Source organism: Vulpes vulpes, chromosome X (assembly GCF_048418805.1).
Source record: "Vulpes vulpes isolate BD-2025 chromosome X, VulVul3, whole genome shotgun sequence".
Classification (NCBI taxonomy): domain Eukaryota; kingdom Metazoa; phylum Chordata; class Mammalia; order Carnivora; family Canidae; genus Vulpes; species Vulpes vulpes.
This window is the reverse complement of record NC_132796.1, coordinates 11780760-11795372: the sequence shown is the minus strand read 5'-3', so window position 1 is coordinate 11795372 and position 14613 is coordinate 11780760. Positions and strand designations below refer to the sequence as shown.

Genomic DNA, 14613 nt, shown 5'->3' with positions numbered 1-14613 from the left:
CCGTCTGGACTAAGCTGATGATTCTGAGGGCAGGGACTATGCTGTCCATATCAGGATCTCCCATGGGGTCTCGGCATTATGTAGGTGATCGGTAAATGCTGAATGGAAAGGCCAAAGTGTGCATCTTTGTTTCCTCTGTAAAACCAGGAAAAGTGCCTCTGAAGATCCATAATAAAGATAATGGAAGATGTCTTTAAAGTGCTATCATAAAATAATTTCTCTAAATGATAAAGTGCCAAGTAACAGAATCTCAAAGTGTACTTTCATGCCTTACTTGGTTATACAGAATAGTTAATGACATGACAGTGAAAACTTTCCTAGTGTTAGCGCTATGCCTATTTGAATGAATATTAACAAGGATACAGAAAGGGCTGAAGGAACCCTGATTGAGTTAAAATACATACAAAAAAATGTGTTTATGCCAATAATCTGGCTATAATACATTACATCTGAGTATTTATTTACTAGTGTTTATTTTATACTTTATAATATTTATATTTATTAGTATTTATTTTATACTTTATAATTATATATAAAATTCTATATAAAAATCTTGTATATAAAAATATACTTTTATATATAATTTTATTATAATCTAATAAAATTATATTATTATATATCATTAAAAATTATAAAAATCTTATAATTAAAATCATATAATTATTATAATTATATATCATAAAAGTCATTTTTAAAATTTTTTTTTTAATTTTTATTTATTTATGATAGTCACAGAGAGAGAGAGAGAGAGAGGCAGAGACACAGGCAGAGGGAGAAGCAGGCTCCATGCACCGGGAGCCCGACGTGGGACTCGATCCCGGGTCTCCAGGATCGCGCCCTGGGCCAAAGGCAAGCGCCAAACCACTGCGCCACCCAGGGATCCCTTATAATTTAATATAAATTATATTATATAACTAAATATATAATCATGTATATCTCAAAAATTTGCATATAAATTTTATATATAATTATATATTTATATATAGTCCTATATATTTCATATACTTCTATTTATATATGCTTGTATATTATACATGTGATTCATGAATCATCTGCTAGTTGTACAATGTTAGTTTGCCTCATGTGGGCCTTATTTCCAAAGAAGTCCTGTGGTTCAGTTCACACTGGTGGGCAACCACGTGTCACCGCGTCGCCGCCCGGTGGCTTACCTGGTCATTCCGAAGTCCGACACTTTCACCGAGAGGTCGCTGTCTACCAAGCAGTTCCGAGCCGCCTTTGGAAGAAAAACAGAATCCCCACGTGGTCGGAGTGGCCCGGAATCTCCGGACGCCAGAATCTAGCGTCTTCCTTCCCGCTGGCGGAGTCCTCACGGAACCTGACATTGCCAATCGCACCCCCAGATGTCGAGGCACTTTCTTCTTGGCAGTTCTCCAGCTTTCGGGGCGAAGGCGTGCTCCTCTGCGTATCTTCACGCACGCACCCACCCGGCCAAACAGCCCCAAGGACGTTACTCATTAAACACAGAGCCTCAGCTCGTGGGCAAGAAGGGAAGCGTTATTTCCAGAAGGTTCCTTCGCCGCCCTGGCCTGGCGGGATGGCAGCCTGCCTTCGGGAACTCAAGGGGACCCCTAAAGATAAACAGCACCTCCCACCCAGCCAGGCCCTGCCCACGCCCCCCCCCCCCCCAGGGGCCAAAGACAGCGCAGATGTCGCCTCCTTCCCCTTTTGGGTTTTCCAGGCCGCTCCAGCACTGAGCCCTCCTGGGGCAGAGGCCACCTGGCACCTAATGCTGGTGAGACGCCGACACTGACCAAGGTCTTTCCCTTTCACCTGTTCTCCTTCCTACCAGGACACGGCCACCTGCGTCCTGACTGCCGCTCCTCCCAATCTCTTACTTTGCAATTGCGGTTTTCATCACACAATGTCATGTGCTTGAGCACATCACAGGTGGGCACGGGAAGAGGGAAGCACTGCCCCTGATGTCCCTCCCAAGGACCCCGTCACTGCAGGTGGGGACGCTGCGCTGCTTGCTTGCCCCCAGCGGCTCTGCTTACCAGGTCCCTGTGTATGAACTGGTGGCTCTCCAAGAAGGCCATGCCTTCACACACGTCGTAGCACATTTCCAAGAGCTGGGACACCTCCAGCCCCTTCCCGTGACTCTTCAGGTAATTCAGCAAGCAGCCATTGGTGATATACTCGGTCACTATGTATATGGGGTATCTCTTGGAGCACACCCCATAGAATTTCACCAGCTTCGGATGGCTGAGTTTCCTGGAAATGACAGATTGGCAGAGTTCACTACTGAATTTGCACACTCTGGTTTCCAGATGTCCTGAAAAACAATCACTCTCACATTTTTGCTTGTTTTAATCCCGCCCCGACCTTCTACTTGAACAAAGAAAGAGAGGAAAACGTGGTGCATTTTATTCTGGGACCATTAGCCTTTGAAAGCAAAAAAAAGAAAAAAAGAAAAAAGAAAAAACTCTGCCTCTTAGACAACATCAACACCCCCAGTAGCAAGTTACCAGTTGTGGGTGCTCTGTGCACCTTTCCCACAGAGAACCAGCAGAACAGGGGTCTGTTGCCCCAAAAATCTCATTGAGTCTCCCGGCATCTAGAGAACCTCCATGCCTGATGTGGAGGGAGCCACACACTGAGGGCAATCACTTCCACTCTAAAGCATTTAACTTTCTAAGTTTTGAAGTCCAAGCACTTTTATTCTCAAAAACAAACAAACAAACAAACAAAACAAAACAAAAAAAAAAAAACACACAGTTGCATCAGAATGTGAAGGGTGCAGGAAAAATGAAAATAGTTGCCATATTAGGGAAGTGAGATTAGCCATGAGTTCTCTCTTTTTTTTTTTAAATTTGTTTCACATTATTGGTACATTATCTTTCTTTTTCTTTTAAGATTTATTTATTTGAGAAAGAGCACACGCAAGTTGAGGAAGGGGCCCAGGGAGAATGAGAGAGAATCTCAAGCAAACTCTCCACTCGGAGGCCTATGTGGGGCTTGATACCATGACCCCGAGATCCTGACCTGAGCTGAAATCACGGGTCCAACGCTTAACCGACTGAGCTACCCAGGCACCTCACGTTATCTTTCAATAATTAATTTAGAAAATAGTAATGATATGACACAGCCCTTCTGGTAGGTGATGACATATAGACGCTCAGCTGTTACGCTGCTCATCTGCTTGTCCATGTAGTTGATCAATGTACAGGCTAATTCTTTAATGTTCAGGTGTTTAAAGTAAACCTAAAGCCAACATGTCGATTTTAGAATTTTTTTATGAGCATTTATTAAATATTCTCTATAGTTACAACTGTTTATTATTTTTTATTTTTTTTAAAGATTTTATTTATTTTTTTCATGAGAGACACAGAGAGAGCGGCCGAGACACAGGCAGAGGGAGAAGCAGGCTCCATGCAGGGAGCCTGATGCAGGACTGGATCCCAGGACCCTGGGATCACGACCTGAGCCACAGGTAGATGCTCATCCACTGAGCCACCCAGGTGCCCCAGTTATAACTATTTGAGTAGTTCTTTTCTTCCTTCTTGGTTTAGGGACATGCCTTATCAGGTTGCTCAAGGCTATCTATGAGCTCTGTCATGCCTCCTTTCAGCTCTTTTAGAGAACAGCCTGGAACTCAGCATTGCTCCCTACGGGGGGTGGGTGGCTAGTGGTGGGACAAAGGTTCCTCACCCAATGAAAACTGTTCTGTGAACAAATTCAGTCACTGACCAGGGGCCCCATGGTGGGGACACCATGGCAACTGATACTGCCCGCACGATAGGCCTCAAATTGGCCATCAGCTGAGCGGTAGCATTGTCCTCTTAAGGTACAGTTTGACCTCCTTCTTTATGACTAGGTGATTTGTTAATGACTTTTCATGATTCTGCGTGATTACCAGCCATCTAGTAGCAAAAACTATGTTTTAAAGGTACACTATGACACGGGTTACACTATAAACCTAAAGGAGTTTCCTCTAGATTTTTGTGTCCTACAAAAGGAGGACATCATGGGCCTCCTCCCCAGTTTTAAGACAGTATAATTGCCAAAGGCAGGACAGGCTACATAATTTGCAGGGACCAGGTATGAAATGAAAATCTTTATTTAAGGATTATTCAGAATTTCAAAATGGTGTGGGGTCAGGGTGGCTCAGTCAGTGAGTGTCTGACTTGATTTCAGCTCAGGGTCATGAAATTGAGCCCTGTGTCGGGCTCCACGCTCAGCAGGGAGTCTGCTTAGGATTCTCTCTCCCTTTCTCTCTGTCCCTCCCCCCACTCGAATGCTCTCTCTCTCTCTCTCTCAAATAAATAAATCTTTAAAAAAATAGAGAATCTCAAGATGGGGACATCACAGCAGTAAACCAAGTGCAGAGCCCTTCTAAATGTGGCGGCCCTCAAGGTGGTGCAGGTGGCCCGTGAAGCCAGCCCTTGCCAAAGGCTTATCTTCACATGGTACCTCTGCTTCCAGACAGTTCTGCAATTGTGGTCAAAGTGATAGTTCTGACTGTCCTGGTACCTTTGGTCTTCATGAGAGAATGACTAAGGAAGTGGACACTGGAATATCTGCCTGGGTTTGCATCTCTGCTCTGCTACTTTTATTAGCATGGTGACCTTGGACCCATTATTTAACATTTCTGTGCTTCAGCTTCCTATAAAACAAAGATAACAATGGTACATCCCTCGCAGGCTTCTTAGGAGGGCTGAATGCATTAATATTTATAAAGTGCTCAGAGAGATGCCTGTAAATGCCACATAAGTGTTTAAAATTTTTTTAAAGGGCCCTTACTCTGCAGCAGGCTAGGCTTCGTGATCTCAACTGTCTTTGATCAAAATCCTGCTGTGGCACTGTTCTTCGTATCATGTTGATCAGTTCCCTAAAGGCAGGACGACCAGCTGTCCCAGTTTGCCTGGGACTGAGGGGTTCCTGGATCACAGGCCTTTCCGTGCTAGAGCAGGAGAGTCTCAGGCACACCTGGGTGCTCCGTGTAAGAGCGGGGGGCGGGAAGGGGAGAGATAGAGATAGAGATAGAGATAGAGAGAGAGAGAGAGAGCATGCGAGCGAGCCAGCTCAAAGAGAAAAAGAACACATCTGTTTGGAGCTAAGGCCCGTTAGGAAGCGCATCTTCATTTATCCGGTGAGGAAAGAAGTAGGGTGAGAAAGGGGTTCTGTGAGACTGGTTCCAGGAAGGAGAAGGATATTGTCCATAGGGCATTAGTTTTCAGTCTTGCCTTAGTTCTGGCCCCTAGAGGCTCCTGCCCTTGGGCATGTACTTTCCACAGCCCCACTCTGTTCCTCATCCCACCACGCACCTCCCCGAAGGGCCAGGGCATACCTACTCAGCACCCATGCATCCCTTTTTCTTGATCACCCTTGGGGTACCAGGACTCTGGAATCCCCTGTCCACGGAGTCCTGAGGCCTCTTCCAGGACTGTGTGGACTCGTCCTGGGCCAGTCCCCCTAAGAGTGAACCATGCTATTGGCGTGCCTACCCCTAACCAAGATCCTTAGCTGATAGACAGCTGTCTGTTGGAGACACAGAGGGAGCTTGGAGGTACTGAATGCCATGTCTGCACTTGAGTACTGAGTACAGTGCAGGGCAGAGCTGGGGTGGGAAGAGAAAGGCAAGGGGTAGAGTTGGTGGTTGAGGGCTGACATGTGCCAGAGGCTGGTTTCCCTAAAGAGTCTTGGGAATTCTAAACTGGAATATGGCCTCTGAGGTTGGTACAGAGGTCTACCCGTTAAAGTGGGAGCATAGAACTGATTTTATTCACCAGTGTGTGAGCTTGCTTTACAGCTTCTAAGTAATACCTGCCGTATGCGGACTCTTGCTCTAGGCCTTGCAAATGTTGGGGACAGGCCTGTTAGCGTGAATGCCCCACCCCCACGGTAAGGGCCAAACTGCCATTCCTCAGAAGAAACTTACATCATGGTCTGAGCCTCCTGGAAGAATTCATCTTCGGACATGGAGCCCTCCTTGATCATCTTAATGGCAACATCATACTGGCCCTTCCACTTGCCCAGATGGACTACTCCAAACTGACCACTCCCCAGCTCCTTCAGGAGGGTAATCTCTTCTCTCTTCAGTTCCCATATTCCTAATGAGGCAATATAGACACTCTTCAGGATGAGAATGGAAGGCTTTGGGGCTCACAGCTTCCCAAGGGACTTCTCCAGTGAGTTTCATATTGACAATATGAAGAACAGCAAGACTTTTGATTTTAAGTTGATCGCCTCAAAAAACCCTTCGTGAGGCAGTCTTATATGACCTCTCTGACCACACGATAATGCCAACAGGACAATACTCTTCTTGAAGCAGCCAGAGTTCTTGACAAAAGGCTTAGGGCACTTTGCCAACTAGAGGCAGCTTGGAAATACCTGGTGTGAAAGTGTGCTCGATGCTCTTAGCTTGGTAAAATAATCATTAGAGTTTTTTTAATAAAGCAAACTAAACTGTGATCTGGGCGGATGTCATTATCCTAAATACACAAGGTTGAACACTGCCTCCCCTGAGTAGGCACAGAATCCCAGAAGAAGAAAGGACAGGCAATGGCAAATATATATATGTGTATATATATATAAATTTATATATAATAATAAAACTATAATTTATATATATAATATATATATTATATATATTATATATAAAAAATTTAAACCAGAAATGGTGGGAAATGGAGTTTAAGAGCCCAGGTGTTTGTCCATACCACTTCCCAAGGACACGGAGGTGGGAACCTTGTTGGCCTTGGTCGACACAGGGTGGCGGAGTCGTGTGATCATGCCTGCAATGGAATCAGCACCATATCATCACATCGTATCACATCACATTACATCACCCCTCTGTTTGCGCTCTTGCCAGAGTAGCTGGAAAAGTACAGAGTTCAGGATGTGGTGATGGAGAGAGCAGGTCCATTCTGACCATGTTCATCCTGTAGCTGTATTGATTTGCTTGACTTGACTAGCTCAATGTAAAGCAAAAATTAGGAGAGTAAAACATCTTCATGTGATTTTTTTAAATCCCATCAAATAAGTTGCTCGATGGAATCTTTCATTTAAAAAGTTTTCCCGGGGATCCTTGGGTGGCTTGGCGGTTTGGCGCCTGCTTTTGGCCTGGGGTGTGATCCTGGGGTCCCGGGATCGAGTCCTGCATCGGGCTCCCTGCGTGGGGCCTGCTTCTCCCTCTGCCTGTGTCTCTGCCTCTCTCTTTCTCTGTGTGTCTCTCATGAATGAATAAATAAAATCTTTAAAAATAAATAAATAAATAATAGTTTTCCCATTTTTGCTCTGCTTTTTATAGTCCTATATTTATATACATATACATATAGCTCAATCATTTGGTTAAAAAAATCCAAATAGTACAGAAGGGCACAAAATAAAAAGCAAACCACTCAATTTTTAAAAATCAAACCTATTACTAAGTTGCATTAAACGCTCAAGTCAGGGATCCCTGGGTTGCTCAGTGGTTTGGCACCTGCCTTTGGCCTGGGGCGTGATCTTGGGGTCCCGGGATCGGGTCCCACGTCGGGCTCCCTGTGTGGGGCCTGCTTCTCCCTCGGCCTGTGTCTCTGCCTCTCTCTCTGTGTGTCTCTCATGAATAAATAAATAAAATCTAAAAAAAAAAATAAATTCTCAACAACAACAACAAAAAAGAAATTCCACTTGTAGGGAATCTGGCTACAGAAACACGGATGCACAGAGCTAGGTGTACAGGCCTGTACATTGAAATATCGATCATGATGTGAAAATACTGTATGCGATGCAACCGCTAATCAATCCAGGGTTGGGTGAATACATTTCGGAGTAATTCTACTGTAGAATTCTATGAAGCTGTTAAACAGACCATGAGCGATATGTATGTGCATGGAAAGACCACTAAGACATGTTGAGCAGAGAAAGCAAGCTGAAAAAGCAGTGTGTGTGGGGAAGGATCTGATCTCTGTAAAAACGTGTAAAAAAAAAATAAACCAAAAACCCCCAAAAAACATAGTGTGCATACATACACATATATAACTCATTCATATCTATAATAAATAGTGTTAGTATCAGCAGACCAAAAGATTCTATTGGAATAGACCCCAAATTGTCTACGGGGTCCTCTCTCCAATGATAAACGTTTCTATAATGTTTGAATTTTGTAATCAACTTATTTCTCTAGGCCGAAAAAGACTGCAAATATTTTTATAATGAGAATCTCCATTCCTAAGCCGCTAACTTACTCAATTTCATTTTTCTGGCATTTTAGAGTGCAGAGTGTCATATTCCAGGGAAATGTAGGCTAAAAATCACAGCAGGTGTGTGACTTGAGAGCATTTTTATTCCTATTTTCATGGTTCCCAATAATATTAAGACTATTAGGAGGATCAGTGATACCTGAGAAAATTGATACTTATCAACAAGGACCCATAAAAAGAAAAATTGAAAAAAATTACCCGCTGAATTGTGTTGATGATAGTGAATAAGCTTGGGGATAGAATCAAAACAGTAGTTTTCCGCCAGGTACAATTTGTTCTCGGCATTCGTATGCACATGGTAATGCTTGACGGTTCCTTTTTTATCACTGGTAAGGAAGAAAGAATGTTAGAATGTTTTTGTTTTTTTTTTAGATTTTATTTATTTTGAGAGAGGGAGAGAGAGAGAGCACAATCGAAGGGGGGGGGGAGCAGAGGCAGAGGGAGAAGCAGGCTCACTGCTGAGCGGGAAGCCTGATGTGGGGCTCGATCCCAGGACCCTGAGATCATGACCTGAGCCGAAGGTAGATCCTTAACTGACTGAGCCACCCAGGGGCCCCTAGAATATTTTTGATTATCAATTGAAGTTTGATCAAACAATGGTTAAATGATAATTCAGATGCATTCGCAAATTTTGGAGAGGGAAGTCAGAGGGTTTCTGGACATGTGATGCTTTTCTAGAGCTATCCACGACAATGGGTAATTACGGAAGAGAGCTCCTCTCTGAACTCAACGCATCTTTTGTACACATACAGAATTCATGTACAATAAAATCCCAACTTTCTGCACTGTTCCTCTCTGGAATCTTCCTTTGATGATCGAGAGCCTTGCAGTTCTTAAAGATCATTATTCTGAACACCAATTCTCTTTTAGGATAATAATGAAGATTAAATTGTGGGAGACAACGGTGATTAGGCTGTGGGTGTTCTCATCCAGAGCATGGGTGGGAGGCTCTTTTGGGAGTGGTGCGTGCAAGATGAAATGGGTGGGGATACCCTTTAATTCCTCTTATGAACTTGTACCTTTTCCACATAAAACATGTTTCTCCTGTTGTTCTACTTTTGGAAAATAGTGGTGATTGAAGCACATTGATTTGGGCTAATGAGGAATAATACACCCGCCTGTCTTAGATATCAGAGCCGTACTCTAATCAAGAGCTGGGCTTTGGGACTCCTGGGTGGCTCAGTGGTTGAGCATCTGTCTTCGGCTCGGGCGTGACCCCAGAGTCCGGGGGAAAAAGTCCCACATCGGGCTCCCTGCAGGGAGTCTGCTTCTCCTCTGCCTCTCTCTCTCTCTCTGTGTCTCTCATGAATAAATAAATAAAATCTTAAAAAAAAAAGCTGGGCTTTGCATCCCCTTCCACTGCTTGTTGGCAACCCTCATTTGGGTGTTACGAAGATCAGATGCAATTTTATATATAGCAATTTGCACTATGCTTGGCGCATAAGAAACTGTTGATGAATTGTTGCTGTAATGCCAGCCTGGTTAAAATTGCAACTATAAAAAGGAAAAGGGGTGCTTTCTTGTTGCAAGTGGCTACTTTGCTCTTGGTCTCAGCATGCAATTCATTCAAGCCCATGGATGATGTTTCATAAAAAGAAAACTTCCGTGTTCATTAATTTGGATTATTTTCATTTGATTCCTTAGCTATTTGCTGCTTTTTTTCTACCTGGCCACCTTCAAAAATAAATCTGGGGTCAAGGATCTTGACTTGGAAGACTTCTGGTATCAGGTTTGGCTGAAACTGCAGGGCCTGCTTCTGCCTGTGTCTCTGCCTCTCTCCGTGTCTCTCGTGAATAAATAAATAAAATCTTTAAAACAGCAACAACTATAATAGTAACTGCTATTCATGCATGAAGTGCTCACTCTGTGCCGGGCACCCTTGTGATCCAACACGTGAATTAACTCACTTCATCCATAGAACATAGTCGTCATTGTTATTTTTCCTTTTCAGAGGGGGATGCTGAGGCACAGAGGTCGGGGACATAGAGCCTTGAAATGGTAGAGTCGGGAGTGGGACCCCGAGGAGCAGCTTCAAGCCAGAGCTCTTAACCACAAAGAGAAGACAGCACCCCGGAAAGAAGCTTTCTGCGGAACACAGATACACTGATTCGACTCTCTGCTAGCTCTGTCCCCTACTGGAGACACTGGCTAAAAAACCAGAGCCTGGGGTGGGTTTCTCAGCTCAGCAGGTGGCTAAGGCCAAGAGTGGACAGGCTCCGTTGCTCTTTTTCTCTCTTTCTAGACATAGGACTGAGTCCAGGGGAACAGCCCGAGATTCCTTTAACAGGTGTGTACTGAGGCGGGCGGTGCACCCCCCTGCTGCCCGGGATGTGCAGAAGAGGACCCCCCCAGGGAACAAGCTCTCAGAGTAGAGGCCGAGTGGACAAGGCAACTACAAACAGTTGCATTCAATAGAAATACTTTGATCCACGATGCCAGAGGTTAAAGATGGTGTCTTATCCCCAAATGGGACTCGATGGCCAGCATATCCAGAGAACATGCACAAGAGATGAGAAGGAAATCCGTGTGATACTCACTTCATAGCCTTGCTAAATAAAGACACTGTGTACATTCCCACCTGGCGGGAATTTCGGACCATAAACGCACCTTCTTTTCCCTGGAAAGGAAAGAAAAGAGGGGAAGGAACAGAAAACCTTTTCGTTATTCTTGAAAACTATTTTTCCTGGTAGGTGGTAGGGAAGTGGATCTTTCAGACCCACTTGGAACGTCATTGACGGCCCAGGTCACCCAACAGCTGGCACAGAAGGGGACCCACGGGGCAGCTTTCCTCCTCTGCTCGCTCTCTTCCTTTAGAGACGTACCCCGTGTGCCTCGACTCTTCCTCCCCACTTAGCTTCTAACCCTCCCCGATGGTTTGCTCTGCTTGGTGTTTGTGCAAGCCTGATGTTTTAATCTTGCAGAAATAACATTTAAAACCACCCACCGCCGTGGAATATAATACCCGAGAAGGCATTAGAAAACCAAAGGTGCAGAACAAATCATTTGTTAGAGTTCCATGCCCAGCTTGTCTTTCTTGATGACTTGGGCTAATTCCAAGCAGATCCAGAATCGGGAGGGGCAGACAGTAACCCATAGGCACGTGACAATGTGACAAGATTCAGAGTTAGGGGGTGGCGTCATCGCATTCTCATGAGTACCCCTCAAAGAAACCACTGGCGTGCTTTATTAGGTCGAACTATATCAAAGCACCAGTTTTGCAGGTTGGAAAGAGTTTGCTTCTGGTAATTCTGTGCCAATTTAGTAACAAAATCTAGGCCCTGTTACAGCCGCTGGACTCTGCTTTAGGTGCTACTGAGAAGGGCCGGTGGAGCTGGACTGTTACAAGGATGCTCCCCCACCGGCCCCCCAGAAATCATGCCTCTGTTCTTGCCCTGTGCCATCCCCCCCACTGAGTCCGAGCTGGGCCTCGGGGCTTGCTCTGGCTCATAGGACGTTAGCAGGCAGGACAAAAGCAGAAATGTTAAGTGCGTGGAGCGACCTGCGGGCCTTGCGCTGTGTCCCGCTGCCTGGGCTCACCACGCCGTGAGGAGGCCCACGCCAGCCCCACGGGCAGAACGGAGGCACCCGCTTGGCACACTGGTGAGAAACCATAAATCTTGTTTCAAACCGCTAGATGTGGAAGTGGCTGACGACCCAGCAGGAGATAAGGAAAGCCAGAGGAAGTGGCTACGTGCGCAGGGCCTGTAAGCCAGGGGCTGGACGCCTGACGCCCTGAGGACACCCGGGGGGTCTCCGCCAGAAGTAAGCCCCGTGCCCTCTGCGCCCGGCGACGGGTTCTCAGAGGCTGCGTTGAAGACCAGGCGACTTACCTTTTGTCTCAGTAACTGCTCAGACTGTGACCTGGAGATGTTACCTGCAAACCAGCTGCAACGAGAAAGAATTGCATGTTTGCCACTCGAGGGTGTTGAGCGGCGTGACTCATCACCCAGCTTTCTAATCCGGAGGCATCGGCCTCCATCGGGGATTTCCACACCTCACCGCCCCGGAGAATCCCCCCAGGGGGCTCTTCAAAAATACGGATTCCCCGTATTCTCCACCACCTGAGCATGATTCTGGGGTAGGGCCTGCGTCTCTGTGTTCTCACACAGGCTGGCACTTAAGAACCTTTGGCCTCCTTCCGGCAGGTGCCTAAGTTCTATGTGCCACTGTTTGGAGGGAGAGCCGGAGATTAGACCAATGAAGAATGTTCCAGTGGGAAAGTTGGGGTTGCCATAGATGAGAGTTCCTGTCTTTCTTTTCCTTTTTTTTTTTTAAGTTCCTGTCTTTCAACCCTATATTTTTCTTTTAATAATCTGATAGAAGGACACTTTATAGCATCTAGTTTCAAAGCAAATGTTTTTGATTTGCAGTAGATAAGCCTCTGTGGTTATATTAAGCCAGTAATATTAAGCCACCTGAGAAAGAGATGGCATGGGACAGCCAGGTGTAATATTTTCTTTTTTTTAAAGATTTGGGCAGCCCGGGTGGCTCAGCGGTTTAGCGCCGCCTTCAGCCCGGGGCCTCATCCTGGAGACCCGGGATCGAGTGCCACGTTGGGCTCCCTGCCTCTCTCTGTGTGTCTCTCATGAATAAATAAATTAAAAAAAGATTTTATTCATTTACTTGAGGGGGGGGGGTGGAGAGAGAGAGAGAGAGAGAGCAAGCACAAAGGCAAAGGGAGAAGCAGACTCCCTACTGAGCAGGGAGCCCAACACAGGGCTGGATCCCAGGACCCCGAAATCACGACCTGAGCTGAAGGCAGACGCTTAACCAACTGAGCCCTCCAGGTGCCCCCAGGTGTAATCTTTAAGTATTGCCTTTTTCACTACATTAGCCCAGAGCATAACATCTTACTTTGTATGTAGAGCTCAGCAGGCCACAGAGTTGTTTCTCATGTGAGATCAACAATGTGTGTAGTCTTTTGGTTTTGGCCAGAATGTCACACTAGGGAAATGAACACGGTGTGAGGGGGGATGGAGCATGGGTTTGGGGGCTTACAAGGACCCTCTGGCTAGAGAATAATATCCGAGGAGGAAAGAAGAACCCAAGGGTGAGGATGTGTTAGGTGGGACGTGGCGGGGGCGGGGGGTGTCAGCTGCTGGGCAGGCCAGTGAGGTAGAAAGAGCCACCAGTCAGCCTGGAGGTCTGGAATCTAGACATAACTTCCTAATAAGTAGTTGTACAGCTTTGGACAAGCCACTTAGCCTCTTTTGACCTTGGAATTACCCATTTACAAAATGAAGTTGAGAGTTGAATTTGATAAGTTTAACAGTCTCTTCTAATTCTACCTGTACAGATACGATATAATTAATCCTTGAGGTATGAACTGATCATTTTCTTCTTAGTTAATATTTTAAGCTAATCATAGCTAATCCAAAGATTCCTCGGGGAATGTGATCCAGGATATGTGCCTATGGGAGATAGGAGAAAGAGATGATCGGGGATCAGGAGAGAGGCCTGGAGAAGCAAGGTGAGATTGTGAATAAGCGCCCCCCCCCCCCACACTTTGCTCCTGTCATAATTTTGCTGAGGTCTGGCTCTGTTTTATTTATTTATTTAGGCTCTGTTTTAAAAAAGATTTCAGTTCATCAGTGTCCGAGCAGCTGAGCCTTAAGCCTGGTCCTAAGATATGACTTTCCATCGAAGCTTCCGTGCCTCAGCCTTCAAGAGAGCAAGAGTAGAATTGCCCGTGGAGTTCTGGCCACCAAAGAAATGCTTCAGTGCCCCGGATAAAGGAAGAAGCCAGGGCCACCAAGCACGGTGTGAGAGGCTGAGCCCAGGGTCACACAGACCTCAGCTTCTGATTGTCCTTAGGCATCTCTTTGACTTTGAAGAGAGTAGGTCTCTCCTGATCATTTCCCCAAAGCACACCTCTCATGCACTATTTGAATTTAGAAATGCTGGAGATAGAGACTCTCCATGTGGTCAGATCTGGGCTTTCCAAACCAAAGAAAGACTTCCAACTCATCAATATGTTAAAGGCTGACATGTACAATTCGAAGTTCACTCCCATGGGTTTAAGTCTTTGTCATCCGTCAAAGTGCTATTATCTTTGGATCATTTTTATGCTGGTGTTTCTCAGTCTTTTATGTCTTAGTTTGAATTATTCCATCAGAGGCTTTCCTGCAGGTGGATGTTGGGGCAGAAGGTAGGGATCAAGTGCTAGAAGGCGGTGAAAAGGCCATGCTAATGGAGGGGTGGGGCATACATCACGTCTTTCATAACGTGGCACCAACGCCTAGGGCCGAACTGGGTTAGAGGTAAGCCCAAGAGGCAAAACAGTGACATGTACTTATAAAACCTCTCACTGTACCTAGAGGCAATATATCAGTGACAGCGCTCATACAAACACACAACTGAAAATGTGTGTAATCCTGGTGTTCAAGAGAGTTGGCCACCACCGGGGAGC

General features: G+C 45.6%; 1 protein-coding gene across 5 annotated transcripts in view; it reads right to left on the bottom strand.

Annotated features, from left to right (window-relative positions):
* Positions 1 to 14613, bottom strand: part of BMX (BMX non-receptor tyrosine kinase) — a 51772-nt gene that overhangs the window by 10598 nt on the left and 26561 nt on the right. For all 5 annotated transcript variants that reach the window (XM_025986723.2, XM_072743716.1, XM_072743717.1 and 2 more), the window contains 7 exons: positions 12035 to 12089; positions 10742 to 10821; positions 8403 to 8530; positions 6681 to 6755; positions 5900 to 6071; positions 2016 to 2232; positions 1170 to 1234 (listed from right to left, as the gene is read on the bottom strand). In XM_025986723.2, the coding sequence (XP_025842508.1) occupies positions 1170 to 1234; positions 2016 to 2232; positions 5900 to 6071; positions 6681 to 6755; positions 8403 to 8530; positions 10742 to 10821; positions 12035 to 12089 (792 nt within the window). The remainder of the gene's footprint in view (positions 1 to 1169; positions 1235 to 2015; positions 2233 to 5899; positions 6072 to 6680; positions 6756 to 8402; positions 8531 to 10741; positions 10822 to 12034; positions 12090 to 14613) is intronic.